The 19,739-nt window shown below is 51.4% G+C and overlaps 1 protein-coding gene and 1 long non-coding RNA gene across 2 annotated transcripts in view; one reads left to right on the plus strand and one right to left on the minus strand.

Moving 5' to 3' along the window:
* PRAG1 (PEAK1 related, kinase-activating pseudokinase 1) overlaps positions 1-9,543 on the minus strand; it is a 47,186-nt gene extending 37,643 nt beyond the window's left edge. Inside the window, exons 1-3 of the mRNA XM_044225541.1 lie at positions 9,395-9,543; positions 4,564-5,056; positions 446-2,292 (exon numbers count right to left, since the gene is read on the minus strand). Of these exons, the coding sequence (XP_044081476.1) occupies positions 446-2,292; positions 4,564-4,893 (2,177 nt within the window). The 5' untranslated portion in view covers positions 4,894-5,056; positions 9,395-9,543. The remainder of the gene's footprint in view (positions 1-445; positions 2,293-4,563; positions 5,057-9,394) is intronic.
* Positions 9,544-9,847: 304 nt separating this feature from the next.
* Positions 9,848-18,681, plus strand: LOC122889124. The gene is made up of 4 exons (XR_006380815.1): positions 9,848-9,914; positions 10,627-10,743; positions 13,108-14,354; positions 18,667-18,681. It is a non-coding gene; the product is annotated as an uncharacterized LOC122889124 (long non-coding RNA).
* The last annotated feature ends 1,058 nt before the right edge of the window (positions 18,682-19,739 follow it).

Genomic DNA, 19,739 nt, shown 5'->3' on the forward strand with positions numbered 1-19,739 from the left:
AACACATTTGGCAGCGCCCATGGGCCTCCCCATCTCTTTGCCTCTCCAAATGCTGCCTTGTAGTCTTCCCCTGGCCTTCTTTTGCATGTCTAAAGAAATGGGGAATTGAGGCCTTTCCCTAGAAAAGCCTGCTAGAGAGATTTCAGAGAGACGGGGAGGAAAACAGCACCAGCTTCCACAGCTCTGAGCACCAGGAGAGAGGAGGACCAGCTTGGCGGTGCTTCTTGGAAAGAGTGGTTTCAAAAAGACCGGGCAGGGCCCTCCTGGTAGGCTTGTTTGCTGAGCACAAACATGAACAACTCAGAAGCTTATATAAAGGCACAACGGCCTTTGGTGCTGGTGCCCAGAGCGTGGACTCAGAGCTTGGGCCTGAGGGCTTCTGGTCTAGGACAAGAGCAAAGTTTTCTGGAAGGGCCCCGAGGGACACACAGACCAGTGTACTCACCTCGACTTTGGAGGCGGTGGCGGAGGTGAGAATACCTCAATCCCACTTCTGTCCTTGGGGAACTCGAAGGCAAAAGAGGCCGACTTACTCATCCCAGTCCCAACTTTGCTGCTCTGCGCAGAGGAGCTGTCCGTGGGGCGGAGACGGTGCCAGGTGGAGGAGCTCAAGGGCTCCGTGGTGCCATTTTCCATCTCTCTGCCCCAGCTTTTACTCAATAGCTCGTGCTCTACCTCCTCCTCTTCCTCTATCCGGCACTGGCGGCTCCAGGCTCCCGTCTGGTACCGGGGCCTCCTCTGGTCCAAGGTCGAGGCGGCGGCAGCAGGCGGGGGGCACCGGGCAGAGTCACCGGTGGCAGCGACGCCGTTGGCCCGGCAGGAAGCAGCAGAGTCTGTGGGGGCCCTGGAGGAAGCGTGGGGCCCGGGACCACCTGTGGAGCTCCCCTCGCTGAGGTCCGAGAATGGGGAGGTAGACGGCGACACGGGGGACCCTCCAGGGCTACTTTTGGACAGCTTGGGGGGAATGGCAGGCTTCCCCTTGGGCGTGTTCTCACTGGCATCGGGACGGGCGCCTTCCCTGGAGCTTGTCCCCTGTCCAGCTGAAGCCTCCTCTTCCCCTGCCTCAGAGTCCTGGCTCATGGGCCCGCGTGGCCACTGTACCCCCACGGCGGAGTCAGGGCTGCTCAGGTAGATTGTCCGGTGGTCCTCTTCTGGGTGGGCTGCCATGACTGTGATGGTGGCTGCCACCTGGGGAGCCATGTCTGGGCCTTCCCGGTCCCGGCCCCAGCCAGATGCTGATTTCTGAGCCCAGGCGTTAGCTGTCCGTACCTGGCCCTGGCCCTGGCCTTGGCCCTGGCCCTGGCCCCGAGCCGCTGCTGCCTGTTCCACTGCGGCCTGTGGCTTGGAAGGTGCCGGAACCACCTTCTTCCTCTTGGTGCTCTCGGCATAGATGGGTTCAGGCTGTACCGCCTCTCGGGGGTGGGCTGGAGGCTGGGGTTCCCCCGTTAGTCCAAGGCCTCTGTTAGAGGTTGCCAAGTGGCAGCCTGCGTCCTGCGGCTTCCCTGGCGCAGGCTCCTTCGTGAGGGAGCAGTAGTCACTGTCCAGATGAGGTGCGAAGGGGCTGCTGGCCCCGCTACTGGCGCTCCCACAGGAGAGGCCGTCAGAAGAGCTGGCAGCCTCGGAGGTCAGGGACAGCTTCTTGGGGGCCAGGCGGGGCGGGTTCTCTGCGGAACCCTCCCTCCGGAAGCCCAGAGCCCGCTTCTCCTCCTCGGGGGGCCCCGCACACACTCCCTGCTCCCAGCACGGCGGGGAGCGGTCCCCTCTGCCGGGTCTGCACCGAGAACTCTCGGCCTGTGACGTGTCCGTGGCAATGGGGCTCCCGGGGCAACAGTCCAGAATGGAGCAATACTCGCCCCCTTCGCTGTCCCCCGAAGGTGAGCACCTCTGATCGCTGTCACCCTCCAAGGGCAGGGACTCTCGCAGGGGCTGCGGGGAGGGGCAGGGCCCAGGGCCCTTGGGACAGCCAGACGTCATCCCAGCAAAGGCAGCCACCTTCTGGCGGAAGCTCTCCTGAGCCGAGGTCAGCTCTTGGTAGGGAAACATGGGCTTCTCTTCTCGCCCCACCTTCTCAGGGGAGAAACTCACGGGGTGGAAGGCGGTAGGCCGCTCCCCCCGGGCCTCTAGGCTGTGCAGCCCCACCATGGCATAGGCGGGGGGGCAGCGAGCGTGCCCATCTGTGGAGGCAGAGGGCCCGGCGGCCTTCTGGACGCCTCGGAAGCTGCCCAGGTAAACTATCGGCACGTCGTCCTGCTGCGGGAGGGGGAGCTTGCCGGGGGCTCGTCTCCAGATGACCTACACAGCCCCAAGGTTAAAAGACTTACATTAGACCTTGTCAGAGAAAAAAGGAAGAGAGAAAAAGTGAGAGGGAAGTGCCATGACATTGTGAATGGTCTTCCGTGCGGCAGAGCTCCCTCCCTGCAGAGCACGCCTACCTTCTGATCTCCCCACAGACTCTCTTCATGGCTGGGGACCCCCTGGAGCCAGTGGTCTTCCCAGACACTGAGCTGTGCTTCCCACCCTGGGTCTGTAATTCTTTTGGCTTAAGTCTGTGAGGCAGGGGGAAAAAAAAATCTAAAAAAGGACATTCTGCCTTCTCCCTCAAAATGGCCCAATGAGAGAAATTCTAAGAGCTTTGAAAACAGAATTTTGAGTTTAGTTGCCTTTTTGTTTTATGTCTGTTAGTTTTTTGATAACTGTGTCACGTACAATCCTGAAGAAACCAAAGTCATGGGGCTTTTTGAAACAGCTTGGGAGGGTGGTGGGGCAGGAGAGTGAGGGCTGGTTTCTGAACTGGGTCCCCAGCTCCCTTACTGCTCTCTGGGCCATGCCGAAGAGCTACTCCCCCTCCAAGTTACAGGTAGTGTGACTCAGCCCGAACTGCATAAGGGGCTGGACTAGTTGAGCTCTGAGACAAAGATGCAGGTTGGTCATGGGACACCTGGGTGGCTCAGCTGGTTAAGCGTCCAACTCTTGATTTTAGCTCAGGTCATGATCTTGGGGTCATGAGGTCAAGCCTCATGTGGGGCTCCATACTAAGTATGGAATCTACTTGAGATTCTCTCTCTTCCGCTGCCCCTCCCCCCACTCATGCACACATACACACACACTCTCTCTCTCTCAAAAAAAAAAAAAAGAAGTATATCGGTCATTCCCATTACTGAAGTCACGGTCCCCTTGCCCTCCCCTTCTAAAGCTTCCCCGTACCCCAAAACTTTAAGAAGTGGCCTCAAAGTTGGGCCGCCATTCGCCTCCTTTCCAAGATGATTCTGCACTGAAGGAGTCCCCAGCTTATGTGTGCGAAGACCAGAGGTCCTGAGTGCAGCCTGGTGAATGGGTGTAACCAGCTTCCGACTGATGGAGTGGTTCTGGCAGGACATGGAACTAAGTGCAACCACAGGAAATGCCGCTCCTCAGTTAAGCCTCCTCCAATTTAAAACTGACCTCTGATTTCACATAGGCTCAAACACCCTTCCTGATCCACTCAGCATGATGGTTTAGGAAAAGCAGAATAGGCAAAAAGGTCAAACAAGTCCCCAGAGGTTCTTAGATATCCTAGACTTCCAGCTTCCTGGACCTGTCTAGAGGCAGCAGGCCCTACATGCCCTCTAAATAATTATACTTCTGTAAGGGGGACCTGTGGGATGAGCAGATCAGTTTAATCTCTGGGGATATAACGGTCTCTAGGGTTCCCAGGTCAAAACTGCTGAAATCCAAGCTTCTCAACAGGAAACATCAACACCGGCTGGGAAGTGGATATGAAGGGATGACCACTCACAGGTCAAGTGTGATCATGGCCTTGTGGTTCCCTTTTTTAGGAAGACTTTATTTATTTATTTTTTAAAATTATTTATTTATTTTTTTTAAAAAAAAGATTTTATTTATTTATTTGACAGACAGAGATCACAAGTAGGCAGAGAGGCAGGCAGAGAGAGAGAGGAGGAAGCAGGCTCCCTGCTGAGCAGAGAGCCCGATGCGGGGCTCGATCCCAGGATCCTGGGATCATGACCTGAGCCAAAGGCAGAGGCTTTAACCCACTGAGCCACCCAGGCGCCCCAAGACTTTATTTTTTAAAGACATGGGCAGAAATGGTGCAATGCCTGGGGTGTGCTTTAAAATCCCAGGGAGGAGAGGGTGGGGCTGGGGGCCGAGAGGAAGCAAGACGGGGTCATGAGTCCATCCGCGGACGCTCATGTCCGTGGACGTGGGGCATTCCTTATGCCATCACTGCCACTCGTGTATGCATTGTAAACCAGCGATAAAAAAAATTTAAAACCTTTTTCTTTTTAAAGCTGCATTTTTGTGTGCCACCAGTTACATAATTAAGACACTCTCCAGTGCCACTTGCGGGACCGGACTGATGGTTCTCAGCCTGAAGGGACAGACGGACGGGAGCGCAGCTAGGAACAGAGGGCAGGAGTTGGGAAGGAGCAGTCGTGGGGTGGGCCGACCGGAGGCCACCGCTCGGGAGTCATGCTCTAACAGCCCTCCCTGGCCGCCGGCCAGCCATCCCGTTACAGCAAGAGCAGCCCCTGTAAAAATACCACAGGCGTTAGTCAGCCTCACCTGCGAGACGTCGGCGCTCAGGTTTGCCTCTGCCCACACATCGGAGGCGTCGGCGCTCATCATGGTGGGCTTCACGGCGATGGTGGGCTTGGAGTAGGGCGAGCCGTTCACGGCTTCATCTTCCAGGCGGCAGGTGTCAGGCCTGGGGGGCAGGCGAGGCGGAGGGGGCAGGTGGCCGGCTCTGGGCTGGGGCTGGCCGGGCGCCAGCTGGTGGTCACTCCTCAGGCAGAAGCAGTTCTTGCAGGACCCGGGCTTCCAGATGTGCTCCACAAAGTCACTGCACGCAGACATCTTCGGGCTCTCGGCGCTCAGGCGGACAGTCTGGTGCATCTTGAGCCCGCGGCGCGCTGGTTCATCTTGCGCTTGGCTCTCCGGCGTGGGCTTCTGGGGGACGCAGAGGTGGGTCGCAGGGTGGCCTCCTGGAACAGTAGCAGGACACTGGGCTGATCAGAGGGCTGCCCAGCCCGAGGACAGCTGCATTACCAGCCGCAGTCTGATTATTTCGAGGGGGAGTGAAAGGGGGAGGAAGGAGGAAAGGAGGAGAAAAAAAAGGTAAAGATTAGCATTCCGCGTTTTCAGAGGCCCTCACCTATTGGCCATAAGGCTCTTAGTCACTCTCCAGTGGGGCGGCTTTATCAGAAGCTGTAAAAACCAAACACAGCTCTGGGACGGGAGTACAGAGACCAGTCGGCATTTCAGTCCCCAGGGCCGAAGGGGTCTAGCGCTGGGGACTAGAACTACAAAGCTGTACAGCAAATAAACATGGTGGCTTCCAGAGGACAAGCCACGACTTCATACCAAGGACTGTGTGAGTGGGCAGGAAGGCCTGGGCCCTGAGCCTAGCTTTGGAAGCCATACCTCTGGCCCCACGGACACTGGATGGATGAGAAAGGGGAGAGGTGTGGCACCGGCCTGCCCTCAGGGGAACTGAGTTAGGAGGTCCAGCATCTTAGGAATTGGCCCTCCTCCCCTTACTTCAACCCAGTGCTCAGGGAGGTCAGCAGAGCTGAGGCTGCAGGCCAAGGAGGGAAACAGAAAGAGAAATGCCTGATGACCACAGCCCTCTGGTCTAAGGGTAGCCAGGTAAAATGTAACAGAGGGAAGAGGTTATCACACAATTATTTTTCCCTACGATAGCCCTAGGGGTAAGGCAGCCTGCTTGTTGCAAGAGTTGTCTCTGGGGGTGCCTGGGTGGCTCAATGGGTTAAGCCGCTGCCTTTGGCTCGGGTCATGATCTCAGGGTCTTGGGATCGAGTCCCGCATCAGGCTCTCTGCTCAGCAGGGAGCCTGCTTCCTCCTCTCTTTCTCTCTGCCTGACTCTCTGCCCACTTGTGATCTCTCTCTGTCAAATAAATAAATAAAATCTTAAAAAAAAAAAAAAGTTGTCTCTGACTCAAAACAGGGAGCAGAGGGTTCTCCCAGAGAACCTAGTAAATTCACCTGTTGAAGATGAGCTCAAAGGGGTTGCAGATATTAGCCAATTCGCCTGAATAACAGCCCGGCAGGGAGCTGTTATCCCCATTTTACAGATGGGGAAACAACGGCAGTGACATAAACTAAGACTTGTCCAAAAGACGCAGGGAGTTTGGTGGTTCTAGAAGGCAAAAGGCCAACTGTGCTGGAAGCCCTTCAACTTTCATCACGTCATTCATGACACACGGTGGCTGCCCATTGCCTGTTTGCCGCTCCTCGTTCTCCTTCCCTCATTTAAATGAACTGGCCTCCTCAGAAGGAAAACGTTCCTGAGAAAATCATCTCTACAAACTGCGGGCGATCAGATTCTCATCAAAAAGGGAGTTCTGCCCTGGGGGTTGCTCTCCACTCTCCTCCAGGGAGAACTTGCTTTGGGGCTGATGCCGGACAAATTATCAACAGGACTAACCCCGAGGAATGAGCCAGGAGCGCATTCCAGCATCTGCGGGAAGAGTGCTCTCTTTCCAGTGCTCCACACTCACAGACTGGGGTGTTTAGTCACCAAGGACCAGAGCTAAATTTGCCTCCTTTCCCTCCAAGGATCACTGTGAAGCCACTGCCTCATGAAGCTAAATGAACACTCCAAAATAAAGGCAACTGTTTGCCTTTCAGCAACTGCTGGTGGGGGCTTAGGCATCCCTCTCTTTAAGACGGTTGTGGGTTGGGTTCTTCTCCTCCCCTAAATACACTCCAGTAGCAGGTTCACGCCTCACCAAGTTCCCCAGAAGAGGTCACTAAGCTTCAACAAGCAGAGGAGGAGAGCAAGGATTTTCCTTTCCTCCCATAATCTTGAGCCACAGAGAGCTTTAGGCTCTGCTGCTGAATTTGTGGGAAGTAGAGGAAGCACGCTGGTATTCAGAGAGCAAGTGTCCATATCCCTGCCTCAAGGCAGGGAGTTGGTCCTCTCCTAGAGAGCAGTTGGCTTCCTGACCACAGGGAAAGAGGGCTCCCCTTCACTGCAGGCAAAGGCTCCCAAGCCCCGTTGGTGAGATGGGGAAAAAACACTCAGAAGCCCGTTCTGTGGGAGCCTTTCATGTTCCTGCAGCTCCTTATAAGGCTGAGCTATCTGTGGAGATGGGCATCCAACCACTTCCTCAGGGCTACCACAGACTCACAGAGAGGCAGTCTGGGGTGGCCGCCCCTCATTTCCTCCCCCCACAGGCAACCCAGAGCACAAACCTGTCACATCTGCTTGGTGCCAGAGTGCCCCATTCTCTGTCCCCGATGGCCCACAACAGCCCTGGGACTTTGGATCAGCTCTGGCTGACTGAGGTACAGGCAGCTTCCTTCAGAATGTTCGCCGGCTTACGCACACTGTCTGGGCTCCCGTGCCCAGCTCTGAGATTCTCTGACATGGGCACAGCTCTCTACACCACTGCTGAGAGATGCAAAGGTTTTTGGGGGAAGTCTTTGACTACGAGAACAGAATGAAGCTATAGACTTCCACCATCACAGACTCACTGCCTCCTGTTAAAACTGGTTTCACAGTCACAGCAAACAGAATTTACCATCAAGTCAAGCCAGAAAAGATCCTTTTCCAGTTCTGTCTAGAGAGCTCTTTGCCTGGAATTATCACCTATTTGTTTTCAGTGAAAGATGGTGAAAAACTCAAGTGGCGCTCTCAGAGTGGTAACAGTGCTGGGCCCCCCAGTGCCGACTCTCCACAGCCTGGGAATGGCACCTTCCTGCCCACATTCCTTACCTCAGAGGGGAGGCAGCCCCCAGAATTATGCAAATTCCCCCATTTCAGTGGGAGGCAGCAGTGTAAGATTAGAAAAAGATCCCAGCATTCTTTCTGATCCAAGTCATGATAAAATAGCTTTGCCTCTGCAAACTTCTGCACGGGATTTGTGGCTACAGTTTGCAAGACTGAAGTTGTCAGACACACTCCCATCCCATTTCGAAAGAATCTGAAGAATGGTGGCCAGATCCATAAAATTAAATCTTGTGGCTCAAAATGCCCCTCACACTTGCATCAAAGGCTATTAATGCCTTACCCTGAAGTGACAGAATTCCAGAAAATATTCATCTAATAAATAAATATATGTATCATATCTGTATCTTTATTCATATAACTATCTCTATCTCTCTATATTTGAAGATTAAATTAATGCAACATTGAAAAAGAAAAGTACATGTGGAAGGTGTCTGGATTTCAATACTCCACTAGCAGGGGTTGCCAGGGAAGAAAGAACAAAATGACAACCTTAACACACCTCCCTAACACCCTCTCCCAACCCCCCCCCACAGAGGGTGTCACGATATTTGCCCAACTTTTAATTTTATTTTTTCCTTCTGCAATGCTATGTAACCTAATCGCAGTGGTAGGAATGTGATTTTCGTGGGTTACACTACAGCCTAAACCAGTAAGGAGGATAGCCGAATTCCACAGGATCCCCTGATAACAAAGTAGCTACCGAATTCCCCAGGGCTTCCTGTCAAATTTCCCTCTCAAAAAGGGAAAAGGCTGCCACCATAGCTCGGGCCAGTGATCAATAAGGTCCGGGGAGCCTGCTCTGCCCTGATCTCATTGCAAAACTCCTGGCTGGTACACCTTTGGGCTTTCCAGCTCTGCAAAGCCATGCCTTCGCCGGCTGAGCTCTACCTGAGAAAAATAAACACATTTGGCCGGCCCTGCCTCCATTCCCTTTTACAGGACCTGAAAGCGGAGAGGTGGAGAGGTTCTGTTTTCTCAGTGTGTGTCCAGCTGGGGACACAAGCAGCAGGAGCAAAGGTTAGGAACATGCCCACAGTACGCCTTTCAGGGGGCTCAGCCAGCGCTCGGGAGAAAGGCATCATCTCGTTCCCTCTGGGGGCTCGGAGGCTGACATCTAAGCCGGGGCAGCGCACGAGGCGGCTACCCTGGGGCCCCAAACCATCTCGCCCCCGGGGTCCCCGTCCTAGCAGCTCCGGCGGCCTCTCCCTCTCCGCTCCTTTGACAATACTCCTGCCGCAGAAATGAAGTCTTCCCCATTAGCAACTCGCAAAGCGCTTCGGTCTCTTGCCCCAGACAGAAGAGCGAGCCCAACAAGACTGGCTGAACAGGCGGCTTCCCCTCCCCGAACTCGAAGGAAAGTTTCCCCGTTTTAAAAAAGCGCGATTCTCGAATGAATCCAAAACACCCTCCGGCTCCCGTGTGCTCCCGGCTCAGCGCCTCCAACCTGGAGCACAACCCCCGGGCGCACGCGGTCCGGACGCTCCACCCTCCGCCAGCGGCCGCCTGTCACCCCGGGGGAAGCCGAAAGGGGAGTCGCCCTCTCGGGCACCAAGGCGCTCCCCGCCGCCCCGGGGCTCCCCTCTGCGGCCGCGTTCGCCAGACAAAAAGAGACGGGATTTGGAGAAAGCGTCGCGGGCTCACCTCGGGGCCGCGCTCCCCCGGCCTCGCCGCCGGTCGCCCAGCCGCCAGCCGCCCCGCCGGGCGCCTCGGAGCATTGTTTGGAGAGTGAGTGCGCGCGGTGCGTGCCCGGCCGCGGGCGGGTGTCCTCTGCCTGGGCCCGGAGGCCGGGTGGCAGCTGCGAGCGCGGCTCCGCCCCCTCCGCCTCCGGTTCCGCCGCGCGCCGGGGCTCCCGCCGCACCTCCGCAGTCCCCGCCGCCGCCCCGCGCGCCCCCCGCCCCCGGCAGGCCCGCGCGCCTCCGGCTCCCTGCGGCCCGGCTGCGGCTCCCCGGCCCCGAGCGCTCCCAACTCTCCCCGCCCCGCCCCTCCGTCCCTCCCTCCCGCGCCCACCCGCCCGCCCGGGAGGCCCCGCCCCTGGCCCGGCGCTGGGTGCCTTCCGACCAGCGGGCCGAGCCCCCACCTGCCCCCGCCCCAGAGGCGGCGGTGCGCGCCTCCGCCGCGGCGGCGATCCGGGCTTGCCGCCTTGCTTGAGCACAATGTGTGTGTAGGTATCAGAGGTGTCCCGCATCCCTTCATCCCGCCGGCTCTGCTACACCCCGGGGCGGTAAAGCCCGACCGCTGGGCGGGGGAACGAGAAAGCGAGGGGTGGGGAGTGGAACAGCGAGGTCCGGAGCCCCCCGGGTCGCGAAAGCTGCGTGACTGTGGCGGGGGAGGAGGCGGTGGGGGGACGCGAGGGAGCCCGGCTGGGACTCCCGACCGCGGATTCCTGGTCCCGCTCAGTCCCGGGACTGAGCGTCAGGCACGTCGCTTCACCCCCAGGAACTTCAGATTTCTGGACATAGAAGGAAGGGTTGGGGCTGGGGAGAGCTGGTCTAACACCTCGCCTGGACCGTGAGCCAGGGCTTCCGCGGGCCCGTAGTACACCTGTGTTTACAGTTTTCCCTGAGTGACTCACTCACTGAGATAGACTGAGTTCGAGAGAGTCCCCGGGCTAAAAACTCTTGTAACAGAGTATGACCGCCAACCACCTAGTCCGTCTCCTCGCCTCCTCCAGGGGCCCGAACCTTGACCTGGGTGTTTCCTCGGGGAATTAGCGAGCGCCAGGGTCACCACCGTAAGCATGCCTGGGTAAGGGCAATGTGGTGGGACGGAATAGAAAGAAGACCCTGGAAACACACCTGCGGCCTCCCCTCTGGCCCTCCTGCTCCCCAGAGAGGTAATGTATGGCAACTCCAATTGGGTTCTCTGCCTTTCAGTCCACAGGGATGAGCCCGTGAGCCTCCAGCCAGCTGAGAGGCTCAGGACTGGTTTCCCTTGAGATTCCTGGGCTTTCCATGAGATCTGGCAGGGACAGCAAGACTGAGGGTGAGGAGGTAAGCGGAGGGGAGACCTGTTCTTGAGGTTTGGCTTGGGTGTGAGAAAAGGGGAACGGTAGAGGGAAATAAGGAATACTTCCTCATGCTCCAATGTCTGGATTTCTCCTTAGTGTGAATAGAACTGGGGGGAGGGGAGATGGCATAGAGGGATGGAAGGGGAACTAACATTGTTCAAGTACCTACCCTGTGCCAAGCCACCCTACGAGAGGGACGCCATCCCCATTCTACAGGGAAGAAACCTGACGCGCAGAGGACCACAGAATTTGCCAGGGCCTGTCAGCTGAACAGCGGTAATACTGGGATCGGAAGCAACAGCCATCTGGTTCCACTGGTGGACGATTCCGGTCTTGCCGTGCTGCCCTGTCCGAGTCCTGGCAGTCCAGCCCGATTTTTCCTTCTTCTCTAAGTGAGAGGAAACCATGTGAACAAACAGGGAAGGAAACTCTGGCTAGCCTCCGTCAGCATCCAACCAAACAGAAGGGGCCAGGCCTCTCTTTACCAAGACCTATTGGTGGAGGGAGGGCGCAGGGGGCCGGGGGGTTGATAAGCAGGTAGGTACAAAGTGGTCTGTACCAGAGAAATTTAAAAATGGCATAAGGACATGCATGCGATTCAGTTACAGTGGGAGATGGCGCACCCCTGGGATTGGAGAAGTCCCTTGCTCCCATGATTCAGGCTAGATGCGCCTCTAGTTCTCCCTCTATAAGGCCTGGCTGGGGACACCCACCTCACAGAATTGAGCATAGAGAAAGCATTCCCGCTCCCCCTTGATCTTCCTCTCTTTACTTAACGTATCCCTAACACACAAACAGGCGGAAGAACATAAGGATCAGAAGCAAAGGCAACGGTGTGACGGAATTGGCAGTTCTGTGGCATGGGACGGCAATGGAAGGGTTAATTCAGTCTTTCTGCCAAATAATCCATGTCCCCAAGTGTTTTGCTGCGCTCACACAAAATAAATGCATTATTCCATAGTTGCTGACATATCACGTGAATCTTTTCATGCCAGCGACATGGCCTTAAAGATGGCTTCATCTTGCCTAATGAAAAGAATCAAAAAATACTTCAAAAGACCCACTTAGAGCCGCATAAAATACCCGTTCTCTCATGCAGGGTTCCACCAGTGACTGTTAAGTATGTTATCTCCTCGGTAAAGCCGCGGTAAGCTCATGCATTTTAATAAACAATTCTTGCTCGAACTTCCAAAATGCATCCTGCAATGCAATGTCATTGGTGTGTACACAGCGTTCTGCTTCTAGCTACTTATCGGTTCGTTTCATGACACTTCTAACCGCAGGGCTCGGGTTCCCAGATACAGATCAGACCTTGAAGAAGAGTGATTCTTTAGGGTTTTAGTCCAGGAGCACCAGTCTGTATAAGACAGACGTGAAATGGGGGGAAATTAGGACAAAGGCCGGGACAGGTAGTGCTTTGGTGGTCGGTAAGTTAGAGTCGTTTGAAATTAGAACGGCAAAAAGGCAGAATGAGGAAGTATGCACATGAAAATATACTGAGAAGAGGTTAGTTGGGATACTGGAGGGGTTGGACCATGGGAAGTTTGAGCCAAAGTAATCCCATGCCTGATTTCTCTCCAGCTCCAAACAGCAGAGAGGTGTCTCTCCCCTTAAGGGGAGAAAGGAGTTCAGGGTTAGTAAACAAACACTTATTGAACACTTCTACTTACAAAGCGCAGGATGAGGTCCTACAGGGAAAAGAGGTCTGTGAGCTGGAGGTAATGCGGCATTAGTGGGGGCTCAAAGAAGGAAAAGACAGAAACCCAAAAAGTGGTTTCACAGAGAAAGGGGGCTTAGGAGGGTGAGAAGGATTTCAATTTGTGGACAATGGGAAATTTCCAGACTGAGAGAATGGTATCCACAAAAGAGTGGTCGGAGGAGAGGCAAGAGACTTTGCAGAGATTCCCCATGCGGTATGGTTGGCGCGTGGTTATAGGAGATGAGGCTGAAACCAGAGCGTGGGACTGGCAGGAAGGAGGGAACTTACCAACGGGGGAGCACCGACTTTTCTGAGCGACCGAATGACGTCATCCAAGCTAGTTTATCATTGGCTCTACCTGGATCTTCTATCCCAGATAGATTAGAAGTGGGAGAAGGGGTGAGAGACAAGGAGACTGGCTTGGAGTTTCTATCTTTGGTCCAGATAGGAGGTAAGGGGCGGTGGGAATGGAAAAGCAGGGATGTGGGATAGATGGTTTGGAAAGATGTGAAGAGGGAGTTCTGGGAACTGACTGCTTAGTAATTCACTGAGGGCACTAAGATATTTACAAATAACAGCTTGCATGGGGGAACGTTCGCTCCGTATCAGGCCCTGTGTGCTAACGGATTTGTATGCCTTTTCTCATAGGAAGCTCACAGAAATTCCCAGGTTGGTGCTGCTGTGGGGGAGAGGAAGGAATCAAAGATAACCAGCAGAATTTTAACCTCCAGAGACTGATAGACTAATGGTTGTGCTAGTACAAGTAGGGAAGTCAAGGTACTTACGCTGTGGGCTCTCGCGTCTGGTGTGTACGGCAGCCAACCGGAGAAGGGCGGTATCCTGCCAGCTGTGGCGTTTGGAACCATAGAAAAAAATGAAGGACACTGGAGAAGAGATGATGTGAAGTGGCAAAGCGTTGGCAAACACGTAATCTCGAAGACGCCATGGAGAAAAGGAGCATGGGCCCTCTCTCTGAGACCTTCTGAAACCCAGAGCCGTGTGCAGAGACTAGCCAGGAAGGAGGTGACATGAAGGAAATTCAGGTTGCAATGAATTGTGTCAGATGGAGAGTGTCTGAGACCAGCTTAAACTCTTAGTTACTCTGCTTATAACAGCAGGAAGTTCCAGTGGACTCCATAGAAGAAGGAAATCAGGGACAGAGGAACATGGGATGGAGAAGGTGGGCTCCTCCAGTGGGCTGTTGGTCCAGAAGAGGGCGTTTAACGGGGAGGAGGATGGGCTGCTGAAGAGATAGGATGGAATCACTGAAAGCCATAGGCAGATGCCCAAAGCCACCCCAGAGGGGACTGGTCAGGGAAGAAGCAAAGGAAAAAGTTCTTCTGAAAATTGCTGGGAGGGACGCATCTGAGCTGGAGGCTGGTTGTCTCAGCGAGCCAGCCAAAGGTTGGTCCAGCACGTGTGCACAGCCCCACTCCCCTCCTTCTTTCTCCCCAAGTGATAATCAGCTCTTTCGGTTGCCAACCCAACTTACCTTTTTCTTCTCTGAGCTGTGGAAATTCAAGGAATCTTATCAGCCAACCCCTGTCCTGTGATTATGGCATTACATCCTTGTGTCCCACTGTTTTAAAAAACCTTTTCCAACATCCCATTCTCCCCTCACCCCCGACTCTAGTCCTAGGCAATTCTCCACAGGATAAAATATTCTAAATAATTTACAGTATCATATTCCAAGCACTGAATAGATTTTTTCCACCAAAACTGAAAGCTATTATTTAAGTAACTGCTGGATGTTGGAATCTCAAACCACATGGGACTGAGAGCCAAGGGTTCAAGATTGTTATGATCTTCCTTTGTGCCCAAGTGCCACAGAACTCAGACATCAAGGACTGAAGAAGGAAAACACTTTCTTTTCTTCCTTTTATAGCATAAACATGGTTAGTTGTGTATTTGGTGACAGATACCTTATAGCAAACCTCATTTTCTTCAAAATGTTACTGTTATAGGTTGATTTGTGTTCTCCCACTCCCCCCAGAAAGATAAATTGACATTCTAACCCCAGTTTCTCAGAATGTGACCTTATTTGGAAGTAGGGTCTATAAAGAGGTAACCAAGTTAAAACGAGGTCATCCAGGTGGTCCCTAACCCAATGTGACTGGCGTCCTCATAAAAAGGAGGGAAGAGACAGACACCCAAAAAAGGAAGACTGTGTGAGAACACAATGGGAGAAGAGGCCATGTGACTAAATCGATGCTTCTAGAAGCCCCAGAAGGCCAAGAATTGCCTGCATACACCAGAAGCTAGAAGAGGCAAGAAAAGGTTTTACCCCAGAGCTGTTAGGGAGAGCCTGCCTCTTGCCTCCACCTTGATCTCAGACTTCCAGCTTCCAGAACCTTGAGGCAGTACCTTTCTGCTGTTTTAAGCTGCCTGGTTCTTGGTACTTTGTTAGAGCAGCCCTGGGAAAATAATACAGTTACTAAAATGAAAGTGTGCCAATGAATGATATACACTCCTGCTTCTAGACAGAAGATAAAGATTTTCAAAAAATCAGCTCCAAAGAGCATGACACACAGAAGACAGTTTAATTAATGTCCCTTAAGGATATAAGGCCAAACAGCTTTCTGTAATAAAGTCAGCATGTCCCCTTGTTCGGCCTGCCCTAGGAAGAGAATGGCCATTCTTTCACTGATAGCTCTCTCTTTCTCCGGTTTCAGGGCCCATGGTTAGGAGGTTCCCTACCTGGGTTGGCATTTGTATGGTTGAGAAACTCTTTATCTCCACACCCAGGCAGTATGAATCAAGATGAACCTCAAAGGATTGTTCTGGGTCCACGTACATTCCAGAGATATCATTAATGGACAGGAGAGATCATCTAGGTCTACTCCTTCAGGGACAAATGGAGATGTTGAGGTCCTCAATGACTGACATGACTTGCCCAAGGTCTCCTGAGACATTTCATAACCCTGTCCTTCTGAGATGTCAAGGTTGTTTGGTTTTAATGTGGACTCACTGTGAGTTAAGGGTGTGAAAATGAGAACTATTTGAGGAATTAATTCATGACTCCTGCTGCTTGGCTTTCTGACTGAGCTAGAGCCAGGGTTGGAAAGAAACAGAATATTTGATGTTAGGAAGAGTCACAAAGAAAAAACAAGCCCATTTGAAAGATCTGCTTCATTACTCTAAGAAAACCTCCTAATGTTACAGCCACTTCGGGAAATATAGTTTAACGGTTTCCTAAAAAATCAACTATAACTTTGTCTTCTGGCCCAGCAATTCCACTCCTAGACATCTACCCAAGAGAAATGAAACTAAGGACACACAAAAACTCCCACACAAATGTTCACACAGCATTATTCGTAAGAGCTAAAGAGTACAAAAGACCCAAATGTCCATCAACTGGTGAATGAATAAGGACATGGTCTGTCAATACAGTGAAACACTGTTCAGTAATAAAACGATAAATCCCTGATACAACATGGATGTATTTCCAGAAGGTTATACTACCTGAAAGAAGACAGGCACAAAAGGTTACTTAACGTGTGATTCCATTCATAGGAAATATCGAGGAGAAATAGCTTGACGGAGACAGAAAGTAGAAGAACGCTGCCTTGGGCTGGAAGTGGCAATGGGCTCTGGAAGCAGGAACGATCAATGGGCACGGGGGTTTCTCACTCCAATGACGGAAGTGTTCTACCAATGGACTGTGAATCATGATCACACAACTTGAAAAATTGACTAAACATCGTTGAATCGTATACTTAAAGAGTCGAACTTCATAGGATGTGAACTATATCTTAATGAAGTTGTTTATGAAAGGAAAAAGAACGGAATATGATTCAGTCTTAAAAACGAGGGAAACGGACCTGTTACACCACGATGAAACTTGAGGATGTCAGGCCAAGTGGGATAAGCCAGTCACAAAAGGAAAATTGCTGTATGATTCTGCTTTATGTGAGGTCCCTAGAGTAGTCAAGATCACGGAGAGGGCAAGCAGAATGGTGGTTGCAGGGGGGAAATTATGCGTGAGTGGGGAATTATTGCGTAATGGGTGTAGTTTCCGTATAGGAAGATGAAAAGTTTCGGATGCGGGTGGTGCTGGGAGTTAGGCAACAAGGTCAATGTGCCTAGCACCACAGAGCTGTACATTTAAAAAAGTTGAAGTGGTGTATTTTATGCTACATATACTTCAGATCATTGAGAGAGAGAGATTGAGAGAAACACTTATGTTTCTGTAAGTGAACTACCTATTGCTGAGTGAAACATGTCTGGGAACGCTCATGTTTTCTTTTTTTTTTTTTTTAATTTAATTTTTATTTTATATTTTATTTTATTTTATTTTTTAAGTAGGCTCCACACCCAGCGTGGAGCCCAACATGGGGCTCGAACTCACAACCCCGAGATCAAGACCTGAATTAACATCAATAGTTGGATGTCCAACCGACTGAATCACCCCAAATGTCATGTTACCTTTAAGTCAGTGAGCCTTAGTCATTCAAAAGACCATCAGTTTTTAAGCTCCTGTAGGAAACAGATCGATCTACAATTCTATAAAGCCACAGAAACTCTAGGCCTATTTGCCGCCGGATAAATCATGGTTGAGTAAACATCACACGCTTTACCATTCAACCATCCCACTGCTGAACATCCTTCTCCTTTGGTCTCCCCCAAGACAGCTTTGGTTTTGCATTTTACTAGGTCAGTAGGCTTCTGAGTGTCCTGACCCCTGCGTTGTTTTTGTTGACTTCCGCGACCTAGTCATCATTCATCAAAACCCAGCCGTGAGACTGTCATTATATGGACTGTATCTAAGGGGTTTTACTTAAAACGTAAGCCAATGCTCTGAATCATGTCTTCCCAAGGAATGTTTAATGGTAGAAGAAAAGAAAGTTTTTTATTTTATTTTTCTAGAAAGATACATCATTCACCATCTATTGCAAAGTTTTATAAGCCCATTGAAAAGCAAACTGTTTCTTTTACTTATTCACCCTTGAAGTGAGGTGGTCTGTCCTCTTTCCTTTTTTCCTTAGGGCTCTCATAGGAAATCTACTACAAAAGGATTGAAAGACCATCTTTTGGACACTTACAGCATTTTACTAATAACCAGCATCGGCCCTTTCTGGGAGTAAAATCCCATTTTGGTACAGCCCAAGTGACTCTGAGGACATCTTACTTCTCTCTATGGTCCACCACATGAGGAAACCAAAAATACTTTTACCTGCTTCCTCCTTTCATGCTTCTGAGAGCATGAACTGAGTGAAGGGACAGATGGTGCCCAGTTTCTGCGCTGGGTGGAGTAGGGTGACATGGGGGGAAGCAAACAAACCTTCCTCTCTAGGACCTGCAGATACATGCAGGTTTCCTTCAATTTCAGGCCCACACTATGTAATTGACATAGATTATCTAGAACCTTCTATCCAACCCCAGAGCCTTCTCCAGACACTGGTGCTTACCAGTAAATGAATTCTCCCCAAGTCAGAACCTCCTAGAATTAGCATTCCTATATGGGGTGGATTTACATGGTCAAAACAGTCAATAATCATGTATAGGGGACTGGTGGGGTGGGGGGGAGTGGTTTATTTATTTGCTAGAAGCCCTGTTTAAACTCCCAGACAGCATTGCCCACAATATTCCCCTTGCTGTACTTTGTGTAGGTCGGGCTAATCTGCTTGTCGATTTACAGTCCTAACTGGTTCTGACCTAGCAAGAGAGTAGCTGAGAGGCTCTGGGAAGAATGCTTGGTAGAAAGTCCGGTGGCACAGAAGGTAGTGGAGTCACCAAGCTTTGCAAGTGACCAATGATGGGGGGAGGGAATCACCCTATCTCGAAAGGGGGAGGCGAGCAAAACCTTCAACTAATTTACTGGAAAGCCCCAGGCTTTGTTAAGGAGGCCTTAGGATAATGGCCCTTTTGACCGACTGTTCAGTATTTTTCCTCCTTTTAGAAGTGGCAGTGGTGGCTGGCAGGGAAAGACGTGAAGCGAGCAGGGCAGGAAAGGGGTCAAAAGACACGTGATGGGGCTGATTAACAAGCAGGCTTTTTAAACAGTGGCCAGGGGACACCTGCAGCTCTTCCAGACTTGCTGGCCCTGTAGGGGTTGTTTGAATGGGAAAACAGCTTCCAAAAAGATGTAACACAAGAGCATAAAAGGGAAAAAGAAAAACGTGCGTTTGTGAGATGAGGGAATTGTAGAGTTTTACCTCTGATTCTTCTCAAGAGAAACCTTTGATTATCTAATATTCTCATCCATAGGTCAAGGCTCACAAGATGAGGAGAGAGGACTCATCACCAGGGCACGTTGCTGGTGTTTTGCTCCAAAAGGAATTTGCTTTCAAACAGACATGCATTCACTCATCTCTTTTCTTAAAAAAAAAAAAAAAAAGAAAAGAAGAAAAAAGAAAACCACAAACACAAAATCTCTTCCAACTCAGCTGACTGAGCCCAAGTGGGGACGACAGCACCATTCACTTGCATGATCCCACAGAGCCAGTGTCCAGAATGAAAATAAATGTGACTTTTCAAATCAGGGCATAGTGTCGCTTTGTTTGTAATTCAATTAAAAGACAAGCATTACAATGTTATTGTATGAGAGGGAAGATAATACAGAGATCCACATCTTTTGGGCTGTAATACACCAAACCTGGGCTTGACAGATGGGCATCAGTATCTTGAGAAAGCCAGAAGTGGACAGTTCCTGATCTCCAGGGGGCTATACTGAGTGTGGTGGCAGGTGGTGAGGGCAGGGGGAGCAAAAGGACAAAACCCGCGTACCTTCCATAGTTAACCAGCTTAGCCCGGATCTATACCACATGGTTATGTCTCATATTTATTAATATTTCTATAGTTGATAGAACCTTCCTTGATAAATATCAATTATGTGATCATATACATGAGATACTTATCTGTCTATCTTTCTCTCCCTATTAAGATGCTAAAGTGCCAGAGAAATTCAGCCACTTAAATTTGGTTTGGGCTGGACTTGGAAGGGATTAAATTATCATAAATCTTATCATTGTCACCTTTGGAAAGCCTTTGCTGACTCTGGAAGCAGATCTGGATGTTCCCTCTTGGTGCTTTTCCTGGCCTCAATTTCCTTGTCTGTAAAACACAGGAAGTGATACCTTCCTCAAGAGATTGTTTTGAAAATTAAGCAAGCTTTGTAAACCACCTAGTTCAGAACCTGGTGTTTTAGCACCCTTGAGATATTACAGTAAAGTACCATAAACAACAAACATCTATTTCTCACAGTTCTGGAGGCTGGGAAGTCTAAGATCAAGGCAGGTTCAATGTCTGGTGAGAACCCCCTTCCTGGTTCACAGAAGGCT

This window comes from Neovison vison, chromosome 11 (genome assembly GCF_020171115.1).
Source record: "Neovison vison isolate M4711 chromosome 11, ASM_NN_V1, whole genome shotgun sequence".
NCBI lineage: Eukaryota > Metazoa > Chordata > Mammalia > Carnivora > Mustelidae > Neogale > Neogale vison.